This window comes from Trichomycterus rosablanca, chromosome 17 (genome assembly GCF_030014385.1).
Source record: "Trichomycterus rosablanca isolate fTriRos1 chromosome 17, fTriRos1.hap1, whole genome shotgun sequence".
Classification (NCBI taxonomy): Eukaryota; Metazoa; Chordata; class Actinopteri; order Siluriformes; family Trichomycteridae; genus Trichomycterus; species Trichomycterus rosablanca.
The window spans coordinates 1,881,248-1,908,767 of NC_086004.1; the positions used below are offsets into that span (position 1 = coordinate 1,881,248).

At 41.1% G+C, this 27,520-nt stretch overlaps 2 protein-coding genes across 2 annotated transcripts; both read left to right on the forward strand.

Moving 5' to 3' along the window:
- Positions 1-220: 220 nt before the first annotated feature.
- matk (megakaryocyte-associated tyrosine kinase) lies at positions 221-16,383 on the forward strand. The gene is made up of 13 exons (XM_063012794.1): positions 221-262; positions 3,343-3,404; positions 3,489-3,608; positions 4,047-4,162; positions 5,912-6,131; positions 9,890-9,983; positions 10,091-10,156; positions 11,399-11,498; positions 11,712-11,796; positions 13,072-13,145; positions 13,826-14,033; positions 14,647-14,733; positions 15,902-16,383. Exons 2-13 carry the CDS (start codon positions 3,396-3,398, stop codon positions 16,091-16,093), a joined length of 1,371 nt encoding a protein of 456 aa, XP_062868864.1. The 5' UTR covers positions 221-262; positions 3,343-3,395; the 3' UTR covers positions 16,094-16,383.
- A 5,277-nt stretch (positions 16,384-21,660) lies between these two features.
- On the forward strand, positions 21,661-27,520 carry rx1 (retinal homeobox gene 1). The gene is given in 5 exon segments (XM_063012795.1): positions 21,661-21,980; positions 23,256-23,601; positions 23,693-23,943; positions 25,096-25,292; positions 25,294-27,520. Coding segments are annotated over 4 exon segments (936 nt in total). The 5' UTR covers positions 21,661-21,980; positions 23,256-23,315; the 3' UTR covers positions 25,496-27,520.

Sequence of the window (27,520 nt, forward strand, 5' to 3'; positions counted from 1 at the left end):
TAAGTGATGGCTGACGGTAAAAATAATATGAATATTGAATATTTTTTGAAGCAGCTCTTGCTCTTTTCATCATGGCTCTTCTGCCTCCTCCTTCTTGTGCTTCAGTGCCCTATTACAATCATGTTTGTGTTCAGTGATGATGAGGAAGTGAGTTTAAAACCACAATTCACCCTCATAAAAACAAAATATCGCTACAGTCTGTGAGCCCTTGAACGTTGCATGGATATTCATCTATAATCTGAAGCGACTGTTTAGTGTTTAGGTGAGTAATTCATCTTTTATTTTTATTATTATTTCTTTACCTAAAATGATTCAGATTTGTTTATTTTTTGTAAATACAGCAGATTAGTACTCTAGATTTCCTACATTTTCTACTTCAGTATTAAGTTCTTGTAAACTGGAACCACAGATCATTAAATACAGTAAACAACCTTTATACAGAGGAGTATTTTAACACTTTACCTTTTATTAAATGTGCTTCAATTTACTCTGCTTTGAATGTACACACATTATCTTTTTAACTTTAACTAACACTATATGGCCAAAAGTATTTGGACACCTGACCATGAGCTTGTCAGCTTTGACAACAGCCTGAGAAGGATTCTCACAAGACATGAAGTGTGTCTCTGGGAATTTGTACCCATTCAATCGAAAGATGACAGTATTGTACGGCTGGACATTGATGCTGGTCAAAAAAGCCTCAGTTGGAGTTCCGGTTCATTCCAGAGCTGTTGAGTGGGGCTGAGCTCAGGGCTCTGTGTTGGACACTGGAGCTTTTCTTTATGTCTTTATACTAGAGCTCGCTTTGTACGCAGGGGTACAGTCAAGCTGGAACAAAAAAGGGCTTTCCCTAAACTGTTACTGCAAAGTTGAAAGCATAATTTCCTGTATATAATTGATTTACTTCACCTGTTAGTAGGGATGTAACGATACACTCTGCCCACAATGCGATGCGATTCACGATACTGGGTTCATTATTCGATTTTTTGTCCCAATTTTTTTAACGAAATGAAATTGAAGACAAATTATTTTCTTTTATTATTTCTCTTTAAAAATAATAAAATCCTGTATTTGTGCTTATCTTTTATTTATCTAAATAATGAATGCCCTTTTATTTCTGAGGTAGGTACAAACTACGCAAAACAATTTCCTTTTTTGTGAAAAATAGCGCCATTTAAATCATTACACATGTGTACTGATTTTTAACTGTCTTGTGGTACATCGTTACATCCCTACCTGTTAGCAATTGTTGAGACTAAAACACACAAATTCAATAATTTGAATAGTTTTGTCCATATAGTGTTTTGTCTATAAGCATAAACAGAAATAGGCATTTACAATGATTAGTAGGGGAGACGTTATTGTTACATAAAATTTATATATGTAGGTTCGTGGTACAAATTAAAATCAAAATGTTTTTGTCCAAGTTGCACCTAGTTTCATGTTAAAAGATGTGATTTGATGGGTGCTGGGGTGGCACAGGGTTTGAATCCCCAGCAGTGCTTTTGGCAGGTCAGGCGTCTACAGACAGATACGATAGGCTATGATTGGGGAAGGGTCGAGGCCCTACGGTGGATTGTGTTGCTATATTGCGCCCAGTGATTATGGGGAAGCTGGACCCACTACAATATTGACCAGGACAGAGTGATGGTAAAACGTGAAAGTAAAATGAAATGATGTCCTTGGTATTTCGCACACCGAAATCGTGCTGAAGGTTAAAGAGCGTCCTGATGTTCTCAGAAACCAAATGATTACAAGACTTAAATAGAAAAGATGCTTCAGTGGAAACTTCATGTAACCTTAAATCTCTCCAGGGCACACACAAAAACGTGTGTGTGTGTGTGTGCCCTGTAATGGACTGGTGACCTGTCCGGCGTGTTTTTTACCTTCCTACAGTAAACTGTACCCAGCGTAAACTTCAATAGGATAAATCCATGGTGAAACAGACAATGAATGAATGAATGTTCCCGAAAACATCAAGAAAAGGATGGTGCGTACGACAGTGAAGTATGATGGTGGGAGCATCATGACATGGGACTGCTTCCCTGCACAAAGTACTGAAGCCATTGTACCAGGACAGATCAGCCATGAAGCTAAACCTGGTGAGATGGCTGAATAAAAAGTAAATGCTCCCCCATCAGGTTGCATCTGTTATAAAATACTTTAAATACACTTTCATCCAAAGAACTTACACTTGTGACTGAATACAGTGCAAGCAACTGGGGGTAAAAGGCCTTGTTTAGGAGCCCAACAGGAGCAACTCGGTGGTGTCATCTCATGGACAGATGTCTTTACACTGTCCATAAAATAAAAATGTTCAGATACTGAAAAGATTCTGACACATAAAGCACCCACACGCCATTACAACACCGCCACCACGTCTGATAGTCGATATTCTGTTTTCACTATGAAATGCTTCATTTGATGTTTAACGTAAATACAATATCTGGGGATTATCCTGTTTCATTTTAGGAATGTCAGATGAACAATGGTGTTCCTTTTGGTTAGTAATAGTTTCCCTTTTGTTGCCTGTCCCAGAATTTTCTGGATATCTTTGACTGCTTGGCAAGCCGTAGCCTAGTGGTTAAGGTACTGGACTAGTAATCACAAGATTGCTGGTTCAAGCCCCACCACTGCCGGGTTGCCACTGTTGGGCCCTTAACCCTCAATTGCTCAGACTGTATACTGTAATGGCAATGTGAGTCACTTTGGATAAATATTGAAAATGTAAATGTAAATACTTAAATGAGTCCTTAAATACGGGCATAATGGTTCTCACTTGGAGTCAAAAAAGTCTCAGTGCCTTAGAGACAACCAGAATGATAGGTGATCCTATAGAAACTTTAAAGTAAATGCTTGATTTTGATGGTCTGGTCAAATGAGATTTACGATGGATCTTCAAAAAGTTTCAGCATTTTTATATTGTGGTTACAATTAGCGGTGAGGGTGTAGTAGGAGGAGTAATCCGTCGTGTCTGAGAGACTGAGAGACTGAGAGACGCTTATAGTCTGGATTTAGCTTCATCTGATTTCTACCTTTTTGGACGCTCAGAGAAGCTTTAAGGGGAAGAAGATTTTCATGTGATGATGATGTGACGGCAGCGGCGCATCATTGGCTACACGCTCAACCTAAAACGTTTTTTGCTGACGGCACTAAACAGTTGGTACGATGCTGGAAAAATGTATCAGAAGGTGATGATGTAGAAAGGTGATGGAGTTTGTTTTTAAAATTCCTAATAAATCGAGTTAAAAGAGTGTGGAAACTTTTTGAACAACCCTCGTATATACTACAGGTCTGTGAGGGTTTTTTCCTGCTTCAGAATCTCTATTTATGTCTCTGCAGGTGGTCTAATGCTGCTGATGTAGATTATTATTGACTCACACTTCACCTCAGCGATGGCTACGGTAAAACACCTACACATTATCAGAGGTGCTACTTCCTACTTCCGGTGAATGTGTGTGAAAGTGTTTCTGGTTCTATTTTTGCAGAAAACATGGCCGCCCGGAACACAGTGTGTCGCCAAAGCTGACCACACCAAGCCCAAGCCCAACGAGCTTGCGTATCGCAAAGGAGACATCATTACCGTCTTACATCTGGAGATGTTAATGGTACCATTTTATTATCCTGTACAAACGTACGTGTGGTCCTGAGGTCAGACGGAAACCTCACAGACCGAAACCAGACCTGATCTGTACGGATGTGGATTATTATTTCTAGTAGAATTAGATTTGTGATTGATGTGTTATATTGGGACGCTGCCCGGTGGGTAGCACTGTCGCCTCACAGCAAGAAGGTCCTGGGTTCGATTCCTAGGTGGAGCAGTCCAGGTCCTTTCTGTGTGGGTTCTCTGAGTGTCTGTGTGGGTTTCCTCCAGGAGCTCCGGTTTCCTCTCACAGTACAAAGATGTACAAGTGAGGTGACGCAAAATTGTGTTTGATATTAAACTTGTGAACTGATGAATCTGTCCTGTCATGAATGTAATCAAAGTGTGTAAAACATAACCTAAAATCCTAATAAATAAATAAATACACATGGTTGTTTGACAGGGGAAGTCCATTTACAGGGCCAAACACAACAGGACCGGTGAGGAAGGTCTGATCTTCGCTTCCAATATGCGGGAACGTGAGGCCCTGCGCGTGGACCCCAGTCTCAGCCTGATGCCGTAAGTCTGAAAGCAGATTTTACAACCAGAGACGTTATTAGGACGTCATCCTTGGGTGGGTAACAAGAAAACAGTTGCTTTTCTTAAACAGGGTGTGTAATTGAGGGCGTAGTTTAATTTTGAGTGGGCAAAGGAACATAATTACAGCATCCAAGTCTGTGTTTTACTGCCTTGGTGTGGAGTTTTAACATTTGTCCTCTCTTCCTCCTGTTTCTCAAGTGCTGAGTAGATATTCATTCTCGTTTTGTGCCATTTGTAATGAAGCTTTGAAAGTAGGCCAAAACAAAATCACACCCCACAACCTGTGAGTGCATTTTCAAACAATCCCAGATTGGCAGGAGAGCTGTAATGTAAAGGAGGAGCACTGACTAATAATGCCAACAAATTCAACACGCCAACAGGAACGTGGTGCATTTTTAATGACCGGGGACAAAATTATGGTAAACTGTGTACTCTCAAAAATAAATCATGGGCAGATGAATCCTCAGGGTGGGCAGTTCTTAACCCGGGGTGACCCTTCTTTCTGTGAAGCCACAGCGCTACCCACGGTGCCACCATTTCTTGGGTATTTTTCATTTTATTACCAGCAGTGTTTATGTCTTTGTCTGCTTCCTCTCAGGGTTTCTTCCTGTAATATTAAGGGACTTTTTTGTTGCCACTGTTGCCCTCGGCTTGCTTAACAGGGGGTTTTTGGTCTGGCGGTACTGAATTCTGTAAAGTTGCTTTGAGAAAAAAAAATTGACTTTGATTTATCAAAACATATTTGTTAACATGCTCTTTGCGAAGGTTTGTGGGAGGTCGTGAGCATCATAACGTCTTGATGATGTGGTGTGGTTAGTTGGCAGAAGAGTGTGGGCTGCTTACAGGGTATTTCGAGAGGAACTGAGGGTCTAAAAGTGTCTAAAGTGTCTCTAAGCAAGTGTGCTTATCTAGGATCCGTTTTCTTAGTTTTACTGTATACTATATGAGCAAAAGTATTGGGACACCTTAGTATTCTTAGTCTTCGTATTCAAATTTTTGGATTCATGTTTTCCAGCCACAACAGTTGCTAACAGGTGTAATAAATCAATTTTATAAAGGAAAGTATATGCTTCAAATTTTGCAGCAACAGTTTAGGGAAGGCCCTTTCCTGTTCCAGCACAAATTAAACTCTATAAAGACATGAAGAAAAGCTCGGTTTAAAAACCAAGAAACCTCCGTGTCCTGCACCTAAGCCCCACTGAACAGCTCTGGAATGAACCGGAACATTAACTGAGGCTTTCTTGACCAACATCAGTGCACAGCTATACAAATGCTCTGTTGATTGAATGGGCACAAATTCCCACAGACATACTGCAAGACAAGTCTTGCTGTTCTAGCTAAAAAGACCACACAGAGGTCACTATTTTAATACATTTACATTTTCAGCATTTAGCGGACGCTTTTATCCAAAGCGACTTACACAATGATCTGAACACGATGAGCAATTGAGGGTTAAGGGCCTTGCTCAGGGACCCAACAGTGGCAACTTGGTGGGTGCGGGGCTTGAACCGGCAACCTTCTGTTTACTAGTCCAGTACCTTAACCACTGAGCTATCACTGCCCTAATACTGTTTGTTTTTGAATTGGGATGTCCAACAAGCTCATGATCAGGTGTCCAAATACTTTTGGCCGTATGTATTGGCTTTTTAATGTAATGCCTGCTAAGCAACAAAGAATTCAAACATGCTTGGACTAATGGGTTTGTCTTTTTTATTTATGTCAATGCAGTTGGTTCCACGGGAAGATTTCGGGTCCGGAGGCGGTCAGCAAACTGCGGCCCATGGAAGACGGACTGTTCTTGGTTCGGGAGTCCATCAGGCACCAGGGCGACTATGTGCTGAGCGTGAGCTTTAAAAAGGAGGTGCTTCATTACCGCGTCATCTACCACGAATCCAAGCTCACCATCGACAACACACAGCACTTCTACAACCTCATCGACATGGTAGAGGTGAGATTCACCCGTCAGGTTCGGATTTTTCTACTATATATCTATCGCAGTGGTTGGGCGTTCCCCTCCCTGTCCAACAGACATAGACAATTGTGTCTGGACACCTGTCTAGCCAATAGCACCACTTAGATTTGAGCCTGGATCTCAGCAGTGTTGGGTTACAATAACAATATAATAACACATGTTCTTCACGAGCGCATGAAAGACTTTGAACCTTAAATTAAGTTTAAAGTATTACATTAAAATCTTCAAATCTTTTGTTTGCATGTGTAAGGAACCCAGTGTACTGGGTATCTTTGTTATGCAGTTTATTTCCTGTGGTGTAAACCATTTCCTGAGGATGTAAAAGTGCAGTGAAATCTAACACATCTGTCCATAACAAAACCATTAACATTTATTACATTCTATGTAAACAATATTCACTTAAATAAAGTATGAATTCCTTTAATCTATTTTTTGTTATAATTCACTGTCCTATGACGCCGTCGTGGCGTGACCATGTAGGACTGGTCACGCCTACCATGTGGCTTCAATCTTATGCTACACTTAACCATCGTAAGTTCATTAATTCTCAAACACCTGTGCAGGAAGTGTGTGTTTCTAATGACTTCACAACGATTTAGTTTTGAACTTCTTGCCCCTTTTCTCTAAATTTAGTCATTTTCAGTTCCCTATTACACGCTCTCTTTTGCTCGCACCATCTCCAACATGAGCGAGGAGGGTCGTAGACCAGTTTCAAATGCCTATCTCTAAACCACCCAGAGCCATGTCGCATATAGAGAGTTATGCTATGCTCTATGTGGAGCTCCACTACTCGTGCCAGCACCTCGAACACACAGAAATGAGACCAAGACGGACCCCCGTCCCCAAATAACACAGCTATTTGTACCTGTTGAACATCTGGACAGACCGGTTGCACCAGTAAGACTCAAAGCTGAATAGTGTGTTTCTTTGTGAGGTCTGTCAGTATAGTAGAGACTATTTACAGGCGTTAAATTATCAAACAATAACAAAGGCCATTAAAACATGTCAAGGATCTATTTGTAGAATAGTGCAAAAATACCACCGTTAGGCTGCAGTAAAGTGTGTATAAAGTAGAGGAGGGAACAGACACTCTTTAGACTTAATTTACTAGAAAGAGAAGTGGTTTAATGGTTCTTGTGGTGCCAACTGTGTCATCTGCTATTAAAAAAGGATGTTCACACCACTGGTGGAGATGTGCACTAGTCTGTGGACGTCCTCCACAGGACCACTTGAGGTCAGAGCACAGGGAAACTGAGTATATCCAAATCAGGACGCATTAAGAAGGTTGTTTTTGACAAAAAAGCATTATTCACACAACAAAACAGCAATAAGTCCAGTGGTCATGTGATTAAAGTGGACATATTTATCTTAATCAGTATGTTTGGGAAAATCTGTTTTTCTAACAGGTTACTCTAAAATATGATGGTGGTAGCATCATTTTGACATTTTCTGCATTTATCCAAAGCGACTTACACTTGTGACAGTACACAGTCTAAGCAATTGAGGGTCAAGGGCCTTGCTCAAGGGCCCAACAGTGGCAACCTGACAGTGGTGGGTCTTGAACCGGCAACCTTCTGATTACTGGACCAGTACCCTAACCAAGTGAAGTGAAGTCAAATTTATTTATATAGCGCTTTTTACAATAGACATTGTCTTAAAGCAACTTTACAGAATCCAGTACCAACAGACCAAAAAACCCCTACTGAGCAAGCCGAGGGCGACAGTGGCAGGAAAAACTCCCTTAAAATGACAGGAAGAAACCTTGAGAGGAACCAGACTCAGCAGGGACCTCCATCCTCTTTGGGTGGCCTGGAGGATACTTGAACTAAATAGAATTTACACAAATAACAAATAATACAAACAAAATTTTTTAAATTGAATTAAACTGAATATATATATATATAATTGGAGTTCTTCATTATTCAGTCCAGTCTGTGACAAAGTCCATTGTAAGTTCTGGACATTTTCGGTGCAAACATGCCAGGATTCCGTCACATCTAGTAGAAGCAGCATTGTTGGCACAGCAGTCTCGACTTGCAGTCTTTAACCTCGAGAGGGTGAACAGGTTTCCGTCAGAACCACCTCAGGGTAAAACAACAGAAGATGTCGTTAAAATGTAAAATCGTTAAGAGTAAAATGTCAGTTTTACAGAGAGTAGCTTCACCACTAGGCTACAACTGCCCATCATGTTAAGAAGATGCTTTTTAACAGCATGGACTGGCAATCTGGTCAGAATGTATTATTTTAAATGAGTATTGCACAGTGCAAGTGAGTTCTTAGATTAAAACCTTCTTCACTTCGAGCCGCTGTGTTGTGTGTCTGTGTGTTTGAGGTCATTAGACAGGAAAAAAAAAAGTACACGCTAAATGTGACTACTTGTCTAACAGAAACAGGAACTGTAGGTCAGATGTTATGATACTTATGACCAGCAGATGACTGAATGACTGATTTTCAGGTGATTGTGTAAACAGGTTATGCCATCAAACCCAAGCCTAGAGCGAATATATGGACAAAAGTATTGGGACACTTCTTCTGTGTTACAGCCACAATAATTACTAACAGATATATTAAATCAATTATATAAAGGAAATTACAGTATATGCTTCCAACCTTCCTGTTCCAGCATCAGCAGCTCTATAAAGACCTGACAGAGAGCCCTGACCTCAGCCCCAATCAACAGCAATCAGCATCAATTCCCAGCCATACAGATGACTGAATGGGCACAAATTCCCATACACAGACATTCTTTAAAGTCTTGTGGAAGCCTTCTTAGAAGACTGGCTGTTGCTCTAGCTGAGAAGATCATACCACGGTACCACACAAGTGCCTAAATTAACATTAACATTAAAATTTTTATTTATAGAACTTTTACAGAATGTTTTGAGGTACAGTTAGTACTTATAACTCCACTGGGACACAGGCATGTCCAACAGACTTATGGTCAGATGTCCACAAACATATTATTAAAAAAAATATGATTTCTAATTTTGTGTGTATAATATTTTACACTGTTTTACACATATAGTCTACAACGTCTAGATTCTGTTTTCACTTTGCGGCCACTGATTCCAGTTTAGAGCAGACTATATCGGATAATGCCGGCACACTACCCTGGAATCCAGGGTTTGAAACCCCAGTGGGGGTAGCACTGTCGCCTCACAGCAAGAAGGTCCTGGGTTCGATCCCCAGGTGGGGCGGTCCGGGTCCTTTCCGTGTGGAGTTTGCATGTTCTCCCCGTGTCCGTGTGGGTTTCCTCCGGATGCTCCGGTTTCCTCCCACAGTCCAAAGACGTGCAAGTGAGGTGAACTGGAGACACTAAATTGTCCATGACACCTTGTAAACTGATGAATCTTGTGTAACAAGTAACTACCGTTCCTGTCATCAATGTAATTAAAGTGTAAAACATGACATTAAAACCCTAAATAAATAAATCCGCAGTGGTGCTATTGGTCAGTCGGGCGTCCTCAAACAGACATTTACATTTGTGGCATTTAGCTGATGCTTAAATTTAAAGCAGCTTACACTGTTAAGAGCCTTGCTCAGGGGTCCAGTAGTGACTCTAATCAGGATAAAGTGGTAGTAAAACATACAAATTAAATGAAAATAGAAAAAGCAAACTGATAATACTCTAGGGCAAATATAGAGTTCGAATAAAAAGCGCAGTTGTGGCTACTATCTAAATACTTTATAAATGTAGTGTATAATAAAATAGCATTTTGCTTTTTTTCTTTCAGTACTACTCCAAGAACAAAGGCATCATTGCAACCACCCTGCAAAAACCCAAAGAGAAAGAGGGCACCAAGTCAGCAGCATTACAGCTATCTAAAAGTAACTCCTCCTGTTTCAAACGCTCTTTATTACAGTAACCATGTTTTATGTTTATTCCTTTTTGTAATTATTAGTATTTATTTCTCTTTTCCCCCTCTATCTTTTAGCTGGCTGGCTGTTGGATCTGTCAAAGCTTACTCTGGGAGAAAGTATCGGACAGGGAGAGTTTGGAGGTCGGTTATACGTTCCTGCACTAGTTACTTCCTGCCACCAGGTGGCGACACATGTGAGGTTTATGACGATCAGGGATGCTGATGTGTATATTTATGATGTATAAAGTATCAGCTAAATCTTCTTTAGCCTCTTTATTGAGTTCTATCAGTGTTTTTTTTGGTCTTCCAGATCTTTCTGCTATTATATTCTATATTCTAATTGGACCCTGAAGCCAAGTTTGCTTACAGTGGTACGAATTTTCACCCACTGATTTTAATGAACACCGTTTCTACACTGCTGTTTGGCTAGTGTGAGAAGTTTTAGACAAAACCTCCAGTTCATTAGATAAGAAGTAACTGCATCAACATTTGCAACAAATAGTTTTATTAACCTCTGTTGGGTCCCTGAGCAAGGCCCTTAATCCTCAATTGCTCATTGTGTTCCGCTCACTGTGTAAGTCGCTTTGGATAAAAGCGTCTGCTAAATGCTAAAAAATGTAAATGTAAAATATTAACTTGTGCAGAGCTTGTGTTTATTTCTTAAATATTCAACCAAGGATGTGAATTTGTGGGCCAGTGATAGCTCAGTGGTTCAGGTACTGGACTAGTAAGCAGAAGGTTGCCGGCTCAAGCCCCGCCACAACCAAGTTGCCACTGTTGGGTCCCTGAGCAAGGCCCTTAACCCTTAATTGCTCATCGTGTTCAGCTCATTGTGTAAGTCGCTTTGCATAAAAGCGTCTGCTAAATGCTGAAAATGTAAATGTAAATTTTTACACACATTCTGCATTTTCCATTCTGTGTCTTCCAGTCTCATCTTATTCAATTACCCAGATAGTCCTACCCTGACCAAGAAGGGTCGTACCTAACACACACCCAGACACGTGTGCAATAGCTGACCGCGTCTTTTCACTGGTGTGTGGCAGGTTCATATTAACCATTTCTGTGCAGCACCTCGACCAGCCAGCAGAATCCATTCGTCCCTACCACACTCAGACACAGCCGATGATGTCTGTGTAGACGCCTGGCGACCTGATAGCAAAGCAAAATAAATAAATAAACTTGTGTTTATACTACAAGGATTATCTTCATGGTTCAAAATAACCACCTAAAGTTTTTACTTTTACCCCAAGCGTTATGGATCAGTCAGGCCAAGATTGAAGTTTAATATTTTCACTTTTACGATTGCCCTTGAGCTGTAATGCTAATGGGGCTTACAAAAATGGAGCGTAGTTCATTTAAATTATTGTGTTTGTTCTTCTTCAGACGTGTTTCAGGGCGAGTACATGGGCAGGAAGGTGGCTGTGAAGAACATAAAGTCTGACGTCACAGCTCAAGCTTTCCTGGATGAGACATCAGTCATGACGTGAGTGTGTCACTACTGTTTGTGTTGGTTCTTTAACACTGCGGCTCATGATGTGTGAAGATGCTCCCCACACTTCTGTATCATGGGCATATCGTTACCTCAAATGTATTTATTAGTGCGGCCGCTGAGAACCGCTGCATTATGGGGTTTATCTGTTTGTGCCTACGGTCCAAACTCTCATCCTGGTTTTTTAAACTCTGTGTTGTTTTGTAGAAAACTGCAGCATAAGAATCTGGTCCAGCTGCTGGGAGTGATTTTACACAACGGCCTTTACATCATCACTGAATTCATGGCGAAGGTACGAGTGACACCAGGATTCAAGACTAACTTTATTGTCATTTCACTGTACACCGAGGTGCATAGAAAGTACGAAATGACGTGCACTGGGTTCATCCTAAAACACTCTCACTCACTCACTTACTGTCTTATCAGTTTATTCAATCAGGGTCATGGGGGGGGGTGCTGGAGCCTATCCCAGCTTTTCAATGGGCACAAGGCACACAGTAACACCCTGGACGGGGCGCCAATCCATCGCATGGCAGACACACACATACACACACACACCCATCCACCTACAGGGCAATTCAGTGTCTCTAATTAACTTGACTGCATGTTTTTAGACTGTGGGACGAAACCAGAGCTCCCGGAGGAAACCCACGCAGACACGGGGGAGAACATGCAAACTCCGCACAGAAGGCGACAGTGCTACCTACTGAGCCACCGTGCCGCCCTCATCCTAAAACAATGCAGATTTAAAATAGAGAGCATGTACTGTATAAAATAGTAATAAACATATAGAAATATGTAGGTACATCAATACTTGCATAGATTAATATTCACATGCTGAAAAAGTTGCTCATAGTTACATATTACCAGCACTGGCTTGTAGACGTTTTATGGGAGAGATTTCAAACAGAGCAGAAATGTGTGTGAAAGGCATTTTCAGATGTTTTGACATTTATTTGGAGCTTCTGTAGACATTTTTACACTAACTAACATTCTACCTGGATTAGTGCCATGTCCAGGGTTTATTCCTGCTGGGTTCCAAGTGTTTTTGGGTGGTACCAGATGCATTGTGACCCTGTATAGTTTTCACTATTTTACTAGCCCACCACCAGTGAGATCTGGGTTGGAATCTCAGGAGCTGTAGGCTGGACTGGCGTCTACACAGACATGATTGCCTATGCCTGGATAGATGAGAATTTGTCCAAAGCTCGTCTGTAGTGTTTCTGTACCGCTCATTTAAATATTATTTTTCTAATGTCCTGCAAGAAGTTGAGTCAAACAAGTTGGACATTAAACAAATATTTTTTGTTTAATTTGTCAGATTTCATTTAATTGTATAATAATAATCAAATATTTTGTTCTTGTAATTTATATATTTACACTTTTTTGTCAAGAGTAAGAGAAATGCAAGAAATGCAATCCTGTAATTGGCTACAAAATAAATTAGAGACAATGCATCCAGATATTATTTACATTTTAAATAGAATTATATTTGTTATTATTATGTGCTTTGTTCTGTTTTCCTAATGTCTGTGTTTATATTATAGTGAATGTGGCTGTTTTGCAGGGTAATCTGGTAAATTTTCTGCGATCACGAGGTCGCTCAGTTGTTACTACGTCCCAGCTTCTGCAATATGCACTGTAAGCTTTAAACACACACACACACACACACACACACACACACACACACCTCAAAAGTCTATACACATGTTTAACATGGCAGATGTGGCTGTAATAGCTCCAAATAGTTGTAATTTTTTTAAAAATGTCATTTCTGTGTGTATATTACCTAAATACGCTGTATAAACTGAATCTCAGGTTCTCAACTTTGGTGTCGCCTTCCTACGTCCCCCATCGATGCGTTTGTGGAAGATGTTTGCAAACCATTGCTGCAAAGTTCTAGGCCCTGTTTAAAATAAAGAGTTAAACGTGCTTGGCATGTAATTTTTTATTATGTATTTATTACATATTAAAATGTTATGTATTTTATAGGCCTTAGGAGATCTATTCGGTTTGGTTGCTTCTTTCTATTCATGCCAACATTCTGTGGTCTCCTACTATATTTTATACAAAAACGGTTGACTACAACGTTCCTACTTTTATAAATAAATAAGAACATATTTATTAGCCAACATTCTGTGGATGCATCGCTTCTTTACAGTAATATGAAAAGGAAAGAGTTCCAGTTAAATCCACTGGAAAGGGTTTTGGTGGGGCTGGAATAATCTAATGCCCTTAAAACAGGGGTCACTGACCATACAGAGGTGGAGACCCCTGACCTTGATCTGAACGTAATGAGCGCTCCTCTCCTGGCTTTTCAGAGAGGTGTGTGAAGGGATGGAGTATCTGGAGTCGAAGAAACTGGTTCACCGAGACCTGGCTGCTCGCAACATCCTCATCTCGGAGGATAACATCGCCAAGATCAGTGATTTTGGTCTGGCCAAGGTCGACCATCAGAGTCTATGCGATCTTCAGGACAATGCGAAGCTACCGGTGAAATGGACCGCACCCGAGGTCCTGAACAACCAGGTTAGAAGATAAAGTCAAGTTCTACATAGTACAGCATTTTATTGTGACGTACATTGTATGACCAAAAGTATGTAAACACCTGATTGTAAGCTTATTATTATACACTGTATATGTCTGTATAGCCTGTCAGTCAATCAATTCAATTTCCTCGGCTGCTCCCGTTAGGGGTCGCCGGCAGATCGTGATCCGCGTTATTGATTTGGCACAGTTTTTACGCCGGATGCCCTTCCTGACACGACCCTCCTTATTTATCTGGGCTTGGGACCGGCACTACAATGCACTCGTTTATGGCTGGTACCTATAGGACAATTCAGTGTCTCCAATTAGCCTAGCTGCATGTTTTTGGACTGTGGGAGGAAACCGGAGCACCCGGAGGAAACCCACGCAGATACGGGGAGAGCATGCAAACTCCGCACAGAAAGGACCCGGACCACCCCAACCTGGGGATCGAACCCAGGACCTTCTTGCTGTGAGGCGACAGTGCTACCCACTTAGCCACCGTCTGTATATTCTGTCAGTAAAATTGCAAATAATGTTTATATTAAATATTTCACTCCTATTTATTGTTTATTTTTGGTAATATTGGTATTATTGCTGTTTTTCTGTTCTTTAGAAGTTTTCCACACGATCAGATGTTTGGAGTTATGGCGTACTACTATGGGAGACGTTTTCCTACGGTCGACAGCCGTACCCTAAGATGGTGAGTTGATCTCAGTCGAACTTGTGCCCATCTGTGGTTGGTTCTCTTTTGTTGGTGTTTTTTTTAAATCAGTTCATATTGAGCATCACTTCACCCCTTTTGTCACCCAGTCCAGTCATGGCCGATTGGAGCTTATCTTTCTTTAGCTGCTGCCGCCACTGGCTGTGTACAGTCACCGGGTCTCACAGGCCATAGTATCATGATGACATACTGAACTGCTGATCAGGTGCTTTGACTGGTCAGCAGAGGCCTAACTGACCAGCTATAAGGAGCCCTGCTTGTCCCACACCTATAGACCTGCTGATATGAGAGCTGAACATCGGATTTCTTGGGCATTTCATGGCATCATTCAGCAAACTGGGTTTCCATTATTATTTGGCCACTCATAATTTACAAGGTTGAGGGATGAAATGCTTCCACTGACAAACATGAAGCCAGCCACAGCATCTTTTTAAACCCTTGCTCAGGCATAATATGGCGGCTGAACATGCTTGGAGGTGAGCACTCACTTCACCATTCCTATATACACTAATCAGCCATAACATTGAAACCACCTCCTTGTTTCTACACTCACTGTCCATTTTATCAGCTCCACTTACCATATAGAATCACTTTGTAGTTCTACAATTACTGACTGTAGTCCATCTCTCAGTCCAACAGTGACAGTAAGGTGTTTAAAAACTCCATCAGCGCTGCTGTGTCTGATCCACTCATACCAGCACAACACACACTAACACACCACCACCATGTCAGTGTCACTGCAGTGCTGAGAATGATCCACCACCTAAATAATACCTGCTCTGTGGGGGTCCTGTGGGGGTCCTGACCATTGAAGAACAGCATGAAAGCAGGCTAAAAAAGTGTGTAGAGAAACAGATGGACTACAGTCAGTAATTGTAGAACTGCAAAGTGCTTTTATATGGTAAGTGGAGCTGATAAAATGGACAGTGAGTGTAGAAACTAGGAGGTGGTTTTAATGTTATGGCTGACCAGTGTATATCATAGATTTTAAGACCAGACCAGATTTCAAGCCCCACCAGAGGGCTCAAATCTGATCTTACACATATGTATTTTGGGTTAAAATATGCATGCATCAGCTAAACTTTTTAATCTGTGAGTGAGTGCAGTATGTAAAGCTTTCTTTTCTACGTATATTTCTGCTCCTCAGACTTTGAAGGAGGTGAAGGAGAAGCTGGAGGAGGGTTACCGCATGGAGCCACCCGAAAACTGCCCGCCTGACGTCTACGCCCTGATTAAGTCCTGCTGGGAGCAGGAGCCTAAGTTGCGCCCGTCCTTTCATAAGCTCAAAGAACTTCTGCAGGCCGAGTTAAACAAATGTGAATCCAGGAGCGAGTCGTGACCCTGCGCAAATCGTCCCTTTATTACCAGATCACACTATACTGCTGGAGGAGTATACTGCTTCCACCACAGTTTCAATCATTATAGACACCAGACCTGTTTGTAATGTTTGTTTTTATGTAAATGTATTTTAAAAGTAATTTACGATTAACGTTTAAATCGTTTAACTGAGGGCACAGGTCTGAGGGAACATGTATGAATCCATCTTGTCTATAAAACATAACGCTACTTGTACACGACTTTATTTTGTTTCATTTTAACTTTACATCACTGGTTTGCTTTTCTGGCTTTAAAACACAAAATAAAAAATAGTTTTTTTGTTAATTAAATATTAAAATATTTGAAGTTAAAAGTCCTGTTTTATAGTTTTATAGTGTACATTCATTATATAGGGCAGATAAAGCACCTTTATTTGTCGTTTACATATGTACAGTACAGTTAATAGTTTCTTCCACATATCCCAGATTGTTAGGCAGCTGGGGTCAGCCATTGTACAGTTAAGGGCCTAGCTCGAGGGCCCAACAGTGGCTGCATGGCAGAACTGGGATTCAAGCCCACAACCATCAAACCCCCGGAACTCGGGCGCTGCCGTTTCCGGCAATGTGACTTTTACCATTATGCCACACAGCCTCACAGCCAACAGCATTTCTCATGTTATGAGTAAAAGAAATGTGGGTCATTGGCCTTAAATGTATTTTTAATTAGTCTGAAATATCAGTTGTGTCTAATGTGGCCTTTAAATCATCCTTTGAAGTGTTTGAAGTTGACAGAATAACCTGAAGTGTGTTTATGTGTTTCAGGTCTGAAACAGTATAGTCATTTTAAATGTTCCACCTTGTAAAATGTATTTTTTATGCTTCTATTGTTAAAGCGAGAACGTTTACTTCGCTTACTGCAACCAAATGAACAGCAGAGAATGTGCACCACTTCCAGAGGTACACGAACCACAGAAAGAACACACTCCCTGTGGATTACAAACACAAAAATCACTTCTTGTTCTACAAGAAGAGATTAAACTAGAGCCTCTCGGCTTGATCTTCGTGTTTTCCTTCCGATCGGGTCCCTCTAATCCGCCTATCCTGAACCGTAATCCACCGCACAGGAGAAGAAAGTCATGTTCTACTGATGAGTAAGATGCTCATCATGGTGAAAACATGTGCTTATGGTTTATGAAGATTGACCTGGTATTTTTATTAGGTCGCCAAGATTCAGTCTGCATGTTTGGTGCTTGGCCTCAGAACAGGGCTATGATTGTGGAGTCCTGATGTGCTGATTTTGGTGAGGAGAACCAAAGTTATATGGCCAGTGTTTCTCGATTTGCTGTCTTACTAAAAGCCTCAAAATTATTATAAATAAGGCCCTACCTAATTCACGGCTGTGAAAATCGCATCACGAACCATTAAATGAGCCGTTTCCCAGTGTAATATGCCATTTAAGGTTTGTGTTTAGTAATTTAACATTTTTGACTCGTGCAGCGTTCAAGTACCTCACGTTTGCTGGTTAATCTGCTCTATGAGGCATTACAACAATCCTACAGCAATTCAGTTAGCAATCGCTTAGTCAAAATGTCCAAGACCAATTCAAATGTCCAATTCTGTGGATTCAGGAGGAGGGGTTCAAAACAAGAATGAGTATTTTAGTATTTGAGACAGAACATTAAGCCTTGCACAGGCACTGGATGTTCTAGGTTTACATTAAATCATTAAGAGAGCTGTGCTGTGTATTGTTGCTTCTATTTAGTCTATCGTTCAATTAATGAATGTAATTTAATATCTGCAGTGAAATGAAGCTCTTTTCTTTAAACATCTGTGAAATCTGTGATTTTTTCCCCCATAAATTTAGTAGGGCCCTAATATCATATATACCATTACAGCCGTGGAGCAGTCGAAGCTCAGGGGTCCATGCTAGGGGGAAGAGGTACTTAGGTGATATTTGACGTCTTGCCAAACTATGTCAGTGTCTGCTGGAGAAGATCTTTCTTAATGACCTTAAGAGAATCGGATGAAGTGCTTGGGAGGAAGGTTTACGTACTGCTGACAGTCAGTGCACTGACCCACAAGCTTCAAGAGGTCAACTGAGGCAAGATTTAACCAGGGAGCAAGCTTTGGCCGGTCAGGTAAGGTCAGGAACATCTTGTGATTGAATGGCGTATTTACTGTTAGTGCTGGACCATTATGACTTGAATGAGTAAATGAATGTATATACTGTGTATATACGTATATATATATTCCCCATGTAAATGAGGACAAGGCATTACAAACATCACCTGTAATTTTTGAGACTCTGCTAAATAAGGTTGCTTATACAAATACATTTATCTAGACTTTTGATTTTACTAATTTAAGAATCAAGTCAATTTGACTTTCTTAAACCCCAAAACATTTAAATAAAAGTCAACAAAACGTCAGTTTCTATCATAAATACAAAATTCATAATTAGAATTTATAACAGGCACCATTAAAACACTGGTGGCTTAAGAAAGCTTAACTGCTTACAATTCCAATTTATTGTATTTTGTTTCTTTATTACTTTAAATCTTACTATAAAAATCACTAAATATATTTGGGGCTTGAATAGTTACTCATGTACTTGTGTACTAATTACCCTGATTACCTTTTGGAGTCTTATATGCTTAACTGCTGATTACAACAGGATACTAAGGTGTGAAAGTACAAGAAGTTATACGAGGACGGGCCAAACATTGATACCTGGATGTGCTGGACAAGCATGTCATACTATACAGTATATAACATTAGAGATATACGTCATATCTACAGCCTGTGCTTTTTACACTGGGGTCTGTGGGTCTGTCGTCAAAAAATCACCTGGATTCAACCTCACTTCAGGTCAATGCCTGTGAGGAGTTTGGTATGTTCTGTGTGTGCAACCTCCCAACAACGTGAATTGGTAACCTGTACATTCTAAGTCTCTGTGCATGAATGGGTGAATAGGTGAGCATGTGATGCCCCGCACTGGATTGGCACCCTGACTAACGTGGCACCAACCCCACTGCCACCCTAACAAGCAGTTACTGAGGATGAATAAATGAATGAATAATCATAATCACAAGACAGCCAAATTCTGGGACACGTCACTCTCCCTTTTCACCCTCTCTCACCACCCCCCTAATCTGACTCAGGACCTCTAACCGTTAGCTGCTTTGTTACTAATAGGATCAGAGGGTTTTACACTGTCATCTGATAAAACTAAGCCATTCGATAGCTCTGCCGCAGCTCGGCTAATTTCTACTCAATTAGCATAATGAGGAAACAAGCGAAGGATTTCTAGTAACACATCGACATGATCGAATAATTGGCTGTCCTGTACCAGTATACTTTAGACTGACTTATTACAGGTAAAGTGGATCTGGGTACAGATAGTCACCTGGCGAGCTCTTAATCTTACAAATCGAAGCCAGTAGTGACTTCCAGTAGCGCCTGCACACCAACGTATGAGTTCATCATTCACAAAAAAACATGTTTAATCTTCAGAAAAGTCAAATCTATACATCAGTATTAACTGGATCAAGTTTGCACCTGTAATGTGTATGATAACATCCTGAATATGTCTTATATTATACTGACAATCTGCACAATCTGCTCGTAAACCTTCTGCATGTTCCAACCTTCTAGCCCTCGGACGCATGAGCTACGGATTATGCAATGAAGCATCAAGCTTTCCTGGAATTCAGCATCTCCTCTCTAAGCCAGGATATGTTTAGAAAAGGAACCTCAGCAAGGTGCTCAACAGGTTGGAAGAAAGCACAGCGAGTTCTTTGATTGTAATTTGTCACAGTTGCTCGCAGGCTGCTAATTTTCTGATCACAGATTGATTATTGATCTTGTGAAAATCTTTAAAAAAAGCCTTTCATTAACCTTGTCAAGAGGTGTTCATTAATTAATAGCAATTAATTAGTAATGTACATCATTCATTTATTATGATACTGTCCTGCTGCATGCAAAAAAATATCCTCGTTTATACCTTGTTTAAACTTTAATATCAGATTTAAACATCTTTAAACCAGTGGATCTGTAAAAGAAAGGACATTATTTAGGTTCATTAGTTTCGGCCTCCTTCTGTGTGGTGTGCACAGCGACATCTTAGCCAATTACTTGACCAGAAACTGGCTGTCACTCTTTCTTAAAAAGCTAGTAATCCTAATTAATGAGCCCATTCATTCTGCTTTATTATTTGTCTGTTGTTTGAAGATGGGCTTTTCAAACAGCAGACGAAAAGGCACCAGATCAATTTGATCAGATTCATTAACCACAAACTATATGGACGAAAGTATTGGGACAGAGGACCATGAGCTTGTTGGACATCCCATCCTAAAATCATAGGCGTTTATCTTGAATTGCTCCTTTTGTCCTTTGTAGCTTTAATATTAATCACTCTTCTTGAAAGCCGTTTTACTTCAAGACTTTGGAGTGTCTTTGTGGGAATTTGTGCCCACTGATTCTGGAAGAGAAGAGAAGGCCTGTCTCGCAATCATCCCAGTAATGTTGAGTTGGGTTGAGCTCTGGAGCAACTGGAGCTCATTTGCAGACAAACCATGTCTTTATAGACCTCGCTTTGTGCTCAGGGGCATAATCATGCTAAAAGAGAAAAGGAACTTCCCCAAACTGTTGCCACAATGTTAAAAGCGTATTATTTATTTATTTTTTATACACCTGTTAGAGATGGATGTGGCAGAGACAACTAATTCAATCATTTGAAAGGGTGGCCACATGCTTTTGGTCATATATTGTAGGTATATTTTGTAGGTATACAGTTCTTTGTTTTAGCATTTTTGTCATTTTGAAGGCGTAATGACCAACATCAGACCAAACTTTTATTTATTAAATATGTACGTTTACACTTTATTACACCCGTTATACAGCTTGTTGTTGTAAAGTTATCTTCAAGTGACCTTATTATTTGAGCAATGGAGGGTTGAGGGCCTTGCCTTGGTGCTCAACAGTGGCAAATTGACGTTGGTGAGGCTTGAACCAGCAACCTTAGTCCAGTACCTTAACCACTGAACTAACACTGTTACTGCTATAGCCCATTTTTCCATTAACTTAAGGTAAATCTAAGCTGCTCTTAGGTGTGAGTGGGTGTGCAGTTGACTGGTGCCCTGTCCAGAGTTAATTTCCGTCTTTTCATCCGGTACTGCCTTGCTCCCAGTGTTTTCAGGTTGTTCCAGACCCACTGCGACCCTGGCCAGGATATACGGATGAATCTGAATTTATTGCTGATGCTCTGGAGTAAAATTATTATTATTTTATTATAATTTATATTCATGATTATTGTATTTTAGTAGAACTGACCGCTGTGTAGGTAGGTGTGTTAAATACAGTATATACATACTAGAGTCCTGTCATTGTTAACCACGCCCACTTTTGAGCTGAAGCGCTGCTATTGGTTGCTGTGCAGCGCTCGTGAAGGACTTCTTATCACCGATTGGTCAACGAATTGCGCTCGTGAATGCGCTCGTACTACAAAAGCGATCGCAAACTGACGGTTAGCCAAAGTTGCTTCAGCTGACTGAACGTAACGTCATTTATACTTTAACGTAAATTTTACTTTTAATTCTTATTTTAAGTTTGTTAAACGCTTTATTTTTTATTATTCGTTTTTTTAAAAAGAAAAAAGACGCACCTGTATTTAAGAAATGTGATGTTTTCTGTTATATCGACGTACTAAATATCATTTTTGTCGGTTTGTCGGTTGGTCCTGAGATGATTTGACCCTTAGGACCGTTTTCATCTGAGGTGACACGGAGTTTAGATTCACTTTTACCTCATTTTCTTTCATATTTTGGAGTTTTACCAAAGTTTAATTAATTAGAAGCAAGTGTCAGTCTCGGAGTGAAGCAGATGAAAGACAGCTGGGAGCTCTCTTTACAAGTAAGTCTCAATACTTCCAATCCAATTTGCATACTACTGTTTTAAGTAGTACGCGAAACTAGTACGCATCACAGGTTATCATGGCTGTCGCATACTGCGGGAGAGCATACTTTGTAGTAGAGTAGTATGTGTAGTATGCGGAGCCTGTTTTCATATGTGCACACAGGGTTATTAAAGCAAGTGGGCAGAATTGAACATATAAATTGACTGTAATTAAAACACTGCAATTTAATCATCCATAATTAAGAAATAACAACTTTATTTTGTTTTTAAATTGCTGTTTTATTGCAATGATGTGATAAACCGTAGTTAAAAACCACACTGATTTATTTACTGATCTATTTAACACCATTCATTTTTAATAACAGTAAAACTATGATATCATGATCAGGGTGGTGGTGGTGGTAGTGGCTTTATTTTGAGCATGGGTGTGCAAGGGTTTGATTCCCAGCTGAAGCGGTCCGGGTCCTTTCTGTGTGGGGTTTGCATGTTTCCTCCGGGTGCTCCGGTTTCCTCCCACGGTCCAAAGACGTGCAAGTGAGGTGAACTGGAGACGCTAAATTGTCCATGACTGCGTTCGATATGACCTTGTGAACTGATGAACCTTGTGTAATGGCTAGCTACCGTTCCTGTCATAAATGTAACCAAAGGTGTAAAACATGACGTTAAAACCCTAATAAACAAACATTATGAGCATCCCAACAACACAGCTGCACCTGATACACACAGTGCAACACACACTACCATGTCTTACCATGTTAGTGTCGATTATAAATAGGCACCAATAGCACATGTTGATGTTTTATCTATACCTAGATCAATAAAACCAACTAACTGATTACTGTTTACCTTAGTACCAGCGTAACAGCATAACATTTGTGATCTGCTGTGGTTAATCCAGACCTTGACACCTTAGACAAAGCAAAGCATATTAGTAATAAATAGTGGAGAGAATAGTTTGTTTTAAACAGTTTTGAATAATTAGACAGTCCGGGGTAAAGAGCAGTATAAATATTTTGTGGAAGAGTTGACTGTGCTGGTAGAATAGCTCATCATTCTGATTAGAGTCGTGGCGGGCCCGGCTTCACTGGACAGGGTGCCAGTCCATTGCAGGGCTTTGGTCATCCCCCCTCTCTAAGCAATGGTGGACTAACGTAATAGACAGCACCTTCCGAGATGCTAAAATGTAGAGTTTATAGGCGTAGTTGTATACCATTACAATCTTTTAAAATGTATGTCTTTTAATACAGGAATTTGTCTTTTCGTGTTTTCTAGGACAACGTTTTGGCATTTTAAAGGGTTTCCCTTCATGGGCAGGACTATCTCAGCATTCGAATGCATTTGTCACTAGATATAATGAACATGGTGGATGACAGCTGCCCCTCGCCCGGCACCTTCCATGAGATGGTAAAAGGAGCCGTGGCGTCTGTGGGCACCCACGTCCACAGCATCGATGTCATCCTGGGCTTTACACAGGACCACGGGACCTTGCTCGGTCACGGAGTAAACGTCGTACCTCCTGAGATGGAAAGGCACGAGGAGCCGACAGAACGAGCGAACACGGTGCACTCACTTGACAGTGTGTGTCTGAAGGAAAACTCAAAGCATCCTGCTTGTCCAGGTACGTTCATCACAGGTGTAACACAAGATCTTTAGCCTGGAACAATTGTTTCTTATTTTCTTAGTGTGTGTGTGTCTTCTGGACTTTTTAGCTCATGAAACCTTCTCCAATAAGTGTGAGGACGAGCCAGGAGAGGTGTGGGGCTCGACCGAGAGCGATGGGAAATCGCCAGAGCGGGCGGATGAGGATCATCCCAAGAAGAAGCACAGAAGAAACCGCACCACGTTCACCACATATCAGCTTCACGAGCTGGAACGCGCCTTCGAAAAGTCTCACTACCCGGACGTGTACAGCCGCGAGGAGCTCGCCATGAAGGTGAACCTACCCGAGGTCCGAGTGCAGGTACGTTCACAACAGATACAGTTATAATGTCAAAGAATAGGATGAAGGTGGAACACAGAGTAAACATAAGGAGGAAACGTGCATACTTATGTTGGAAAAGATTTAGGGTTTCAATTTCAGAGGTGCTATTAGTGTTGGGAGAGGAGGGGGGGAACAGGCTAGTCACTGGGAGGTGCACTTGTCAGTGTTCTCTCAGTGCTGGTCCCAAGCCCAGATAAAAATAAGGAGGGAAGGTTGTCCAGCCTAAAAACAGCTCTTTTATTGTCTTGCTTCTCTGGCGATTATAGTATAACTGTTGCATTTGATCCCAGAAGGGTAACCAAATGTAGCACAGGAACATTACTGGTCGATGGGCAACGGAAACGACTAAATGTGAGATCACGATGTTTTTTTAAATGTATTTTCTCCCCATTTTCCTCCCGATTTAGCGACTCAATTTCGTCCTCCGCTGCTGAGGGATACCCGATTGCATCCGAGGAGAGCACGTCGCTGTACACGCCTCTTCCGACACGTGCGCAGCCCTCCTCTTCTCGCATCTCTTCCGCCAATCAGGGTCCTTACACAGCGTATGAAGACCCACCCACCCAAACATAGTCCGGCCCCCACCCTGCTCTGCTGCGGGCACTGCCAATTATGCCCGCCAGATGGCGCCCAGCCGACCGGAGGCCACCGAGGAGTTCAGAAACTCCGTGCTGGCGGGATATCCCGCTGCCGTACCATAGGGTGCAGTGCAATGTAAAAGAGACATAGGTCTTTGAAATTAAGTATAAAACAAACAGAGTACGTCGAGTTTTATGGCACAAATTGTAAAATATTCCCTTTATCCACCTTTCCTAATCAGTTTGCATCTTATTTAACCCATTTATTACAGCTGTTTGCTCAGTTTACTGATCTATCCAGCTGTTTAATTTTATTAATATGTAAATAAATATAAATATGTAAATAATGTGTTGTTAGAACACCTAGTGTAGAACATCTATGTCCTATGAGTGATAGCAATTGTTTAGCTGTTTACTAACAGTCATAAGATCAATATTTAAGCTCATTAACTTTGGAATTTGGGATTATTATATCATCCAGTTCATGTATTTATTGATAAGGGTCTAGGAGGGACAGCCACTAACACTCAAACACGCCCATGTTCCAATCCAGGTCTGGTTCCAGAACCGTCGTGCCAAATGGAGGCGTCAGGAGAAGATGGAAGCCAGCGCAGTAAAACTCCACGACTCACCCATGCTCACCTTCAGCCGACCGTCCATGCAAACCAGTATGAGCCCCATGACCAACTCGCTGTCCGTGGACCCTTGGCTAACGTCCTCTCTGACCAACACCACGTCAGTGCACGGCGTCCGGATATCAGAGCCACAGCTTCCTGAGCTTCCAGGTCCAGGGTGTGCAGCCCATGGCGGCCCCGCCCTACCAGTGCCCCCCGGTGTTCCCTGAGAAATTCCCACTGGAGGAAGTGGATCAGCGCAGCTTCAGCATCGTTGCCCTGAGAATGAAAGCCGAGGAACACGTTCAGGCCATGGATAAAACGTGGCAACCCATGTGATAGGGCAGAGCCCAGACTGTCAGGGTTTTACATGAACGGACAAAACTTGGCAACCCGTGACATTGATGAGCCTTCAGGAACCAGAACCAGACATGTCCAATGTCAAGTAAAGACTGTTGATAAGAGAAACATGTAGCAAGTAATAAACAGACTGAATAACATGTTTTAATAATTAATTTTTACTGCATTTAGAACTCCTCCTGAACACTGAGCAATATTTTTGTACAACACTTGATTGACAGATAGCTGAAATAACTGGAATTCATGGTAAAAATGGGGTATGTTGCTTTATTTTTATTAGTTCTGGATCATTCATGTTACAGCATTTGATGCTATTTTCTTGTCGTCCATTCAGAGGATCCTTAGTAAGATGCGATAGATCTTTAAGTCACCTAAACTGCAAAATCTAGGAAACAAAACTTAAATATAAATCAAATAAAATAAGAAAATCTAAAGTAAGGATAGAATATGGGACGCGTGATACACGTTGGCCTGGGTTTGAGTCAGGGTCCTTTCTGTGTGGAGTTGGCATGTTCTCTCTGTGTCAGTGTGGGTTTCTATTTGAAGTTACTACTGTAGAATTTGCCCTACATGTGAGTGTGTTTATGAGTGTGTGCGTGTGCTCTGTGATGGACTGGCGACCTGTCCGGGTGTTTCTCCCGACGAATCAGACCCACCGTGACCCTGACCAGGATAAATCGATGGTCAAATGAATGAAAATCCCGAAATGGCCCAAATATACTGTATGTTGACTTGTATTTCTGTGTGTATGTGCGCCTCCCCGTTATCTCCCCGCATCGTACCAGTACGTCCTAACACTTACTTAACTTACTTATAGCCGATTAGTTCTTAATTCCCAGGACGGACGTCTTCATGGACACAAAAGCCCACAGACCCGCCCTCACACAGGAAGGTCACACCGGGCGAGTGGCGTGAGGTCATTTTGTGCATCCAGGCGGTGCGTGTGAGGACAGATCGGCCTAACGAGCAGAACAGAAATGAGGCGACTGGGAGAATAAAAGTCCGTGCGCCTCAGCGAGCGTCAGAAGAAAAGACCTGTTGGCAGGTCACTCGCTCGGTAACGATCCCTGTGCAGAAAGCTGCTCAGCTCACGCAATTTAAAAGAAAAACATACTTTCAGTATCAAAAAGAACAAAAGAAAACTAATAGGTCTGCTGGGTGACTGGATAACGTCCTTCATATGATCTAGGAATGAAGGACGTCATGGATCTACTGCAGAATGTATTAATTGAATGTTTTTATAGTGTATTATGCATCGCCAGTGGGCGGTACAACACTTAAAGTGATGCATAAACTGCATTTTCCTACATTTGTTAACATATTATTACCTGGAGTTAACTAACAAGCATCCGAAAATGAAATTAGACAGCTAGTAAATACACAACAGTGCAGACAGATAACTACCCTGTATGAACAAAAGTATTGGGACGTCCCTTTTTTTTAAATGCATTTTCTTCCCATTTTCCTCCCAATTTAGCGATTAAATTTTTTGTCTTCAGATACTACGTGCTGGTGTGCAAACGGAATATCCCGCTGCGCCGCCTGGGACGCGCCTTTTAATGATTGAATTTATGTGTTGCATAAACAATTGCTAGCATATGTAACTAACATGTAGTTTGTGATGCTGGACAAAAGTTATATATTTTTTATTTGTACTCAGGAGTGCTGTAACAATCAATAGCTTAAAGGTAGCTTAATGTTTAAGCCCCGCAACTGCCACTGTTGGACCCCTGAGCAAGGCTCTTTATGCTCAATTGCTTGAATCGTATACAGCCACAATTTTAAGTCATTTTGGATAAAAAGTGTCCGCTAAATGTAATAAATGTAAATGAACTGGAATATGTAGAACATTTGTGTTCAATAGTGGTTTAACCAAAGTTCAGCCCTATAACATGTAAAATTAATTGATTAAATGATACGTTTGAGTTTTTATATTATTTAAAAACACTTACAGAATTGTGTTCTGACTACGTAAACATTTACTTCACCTTTTCTCTGCTTCGA

Coding starts and splice junctions, on each gene's coding strand:
- matk (XM_063012794.1), top strand. Junction 3,609..4,046: donor TACATCTGGAGATGTTAATG/GTACCATTTTAT, acceptor GTTGTTTGACAG/GGGAAGTCCATTTACAGGGC. Junction 11,797..13,071: donor TCACTGAATTCATGGCGAAG/GTACGAGTGACA, acceptor GCTGTTTTGCAG/GGTAATCTGGTAAATTTTCT.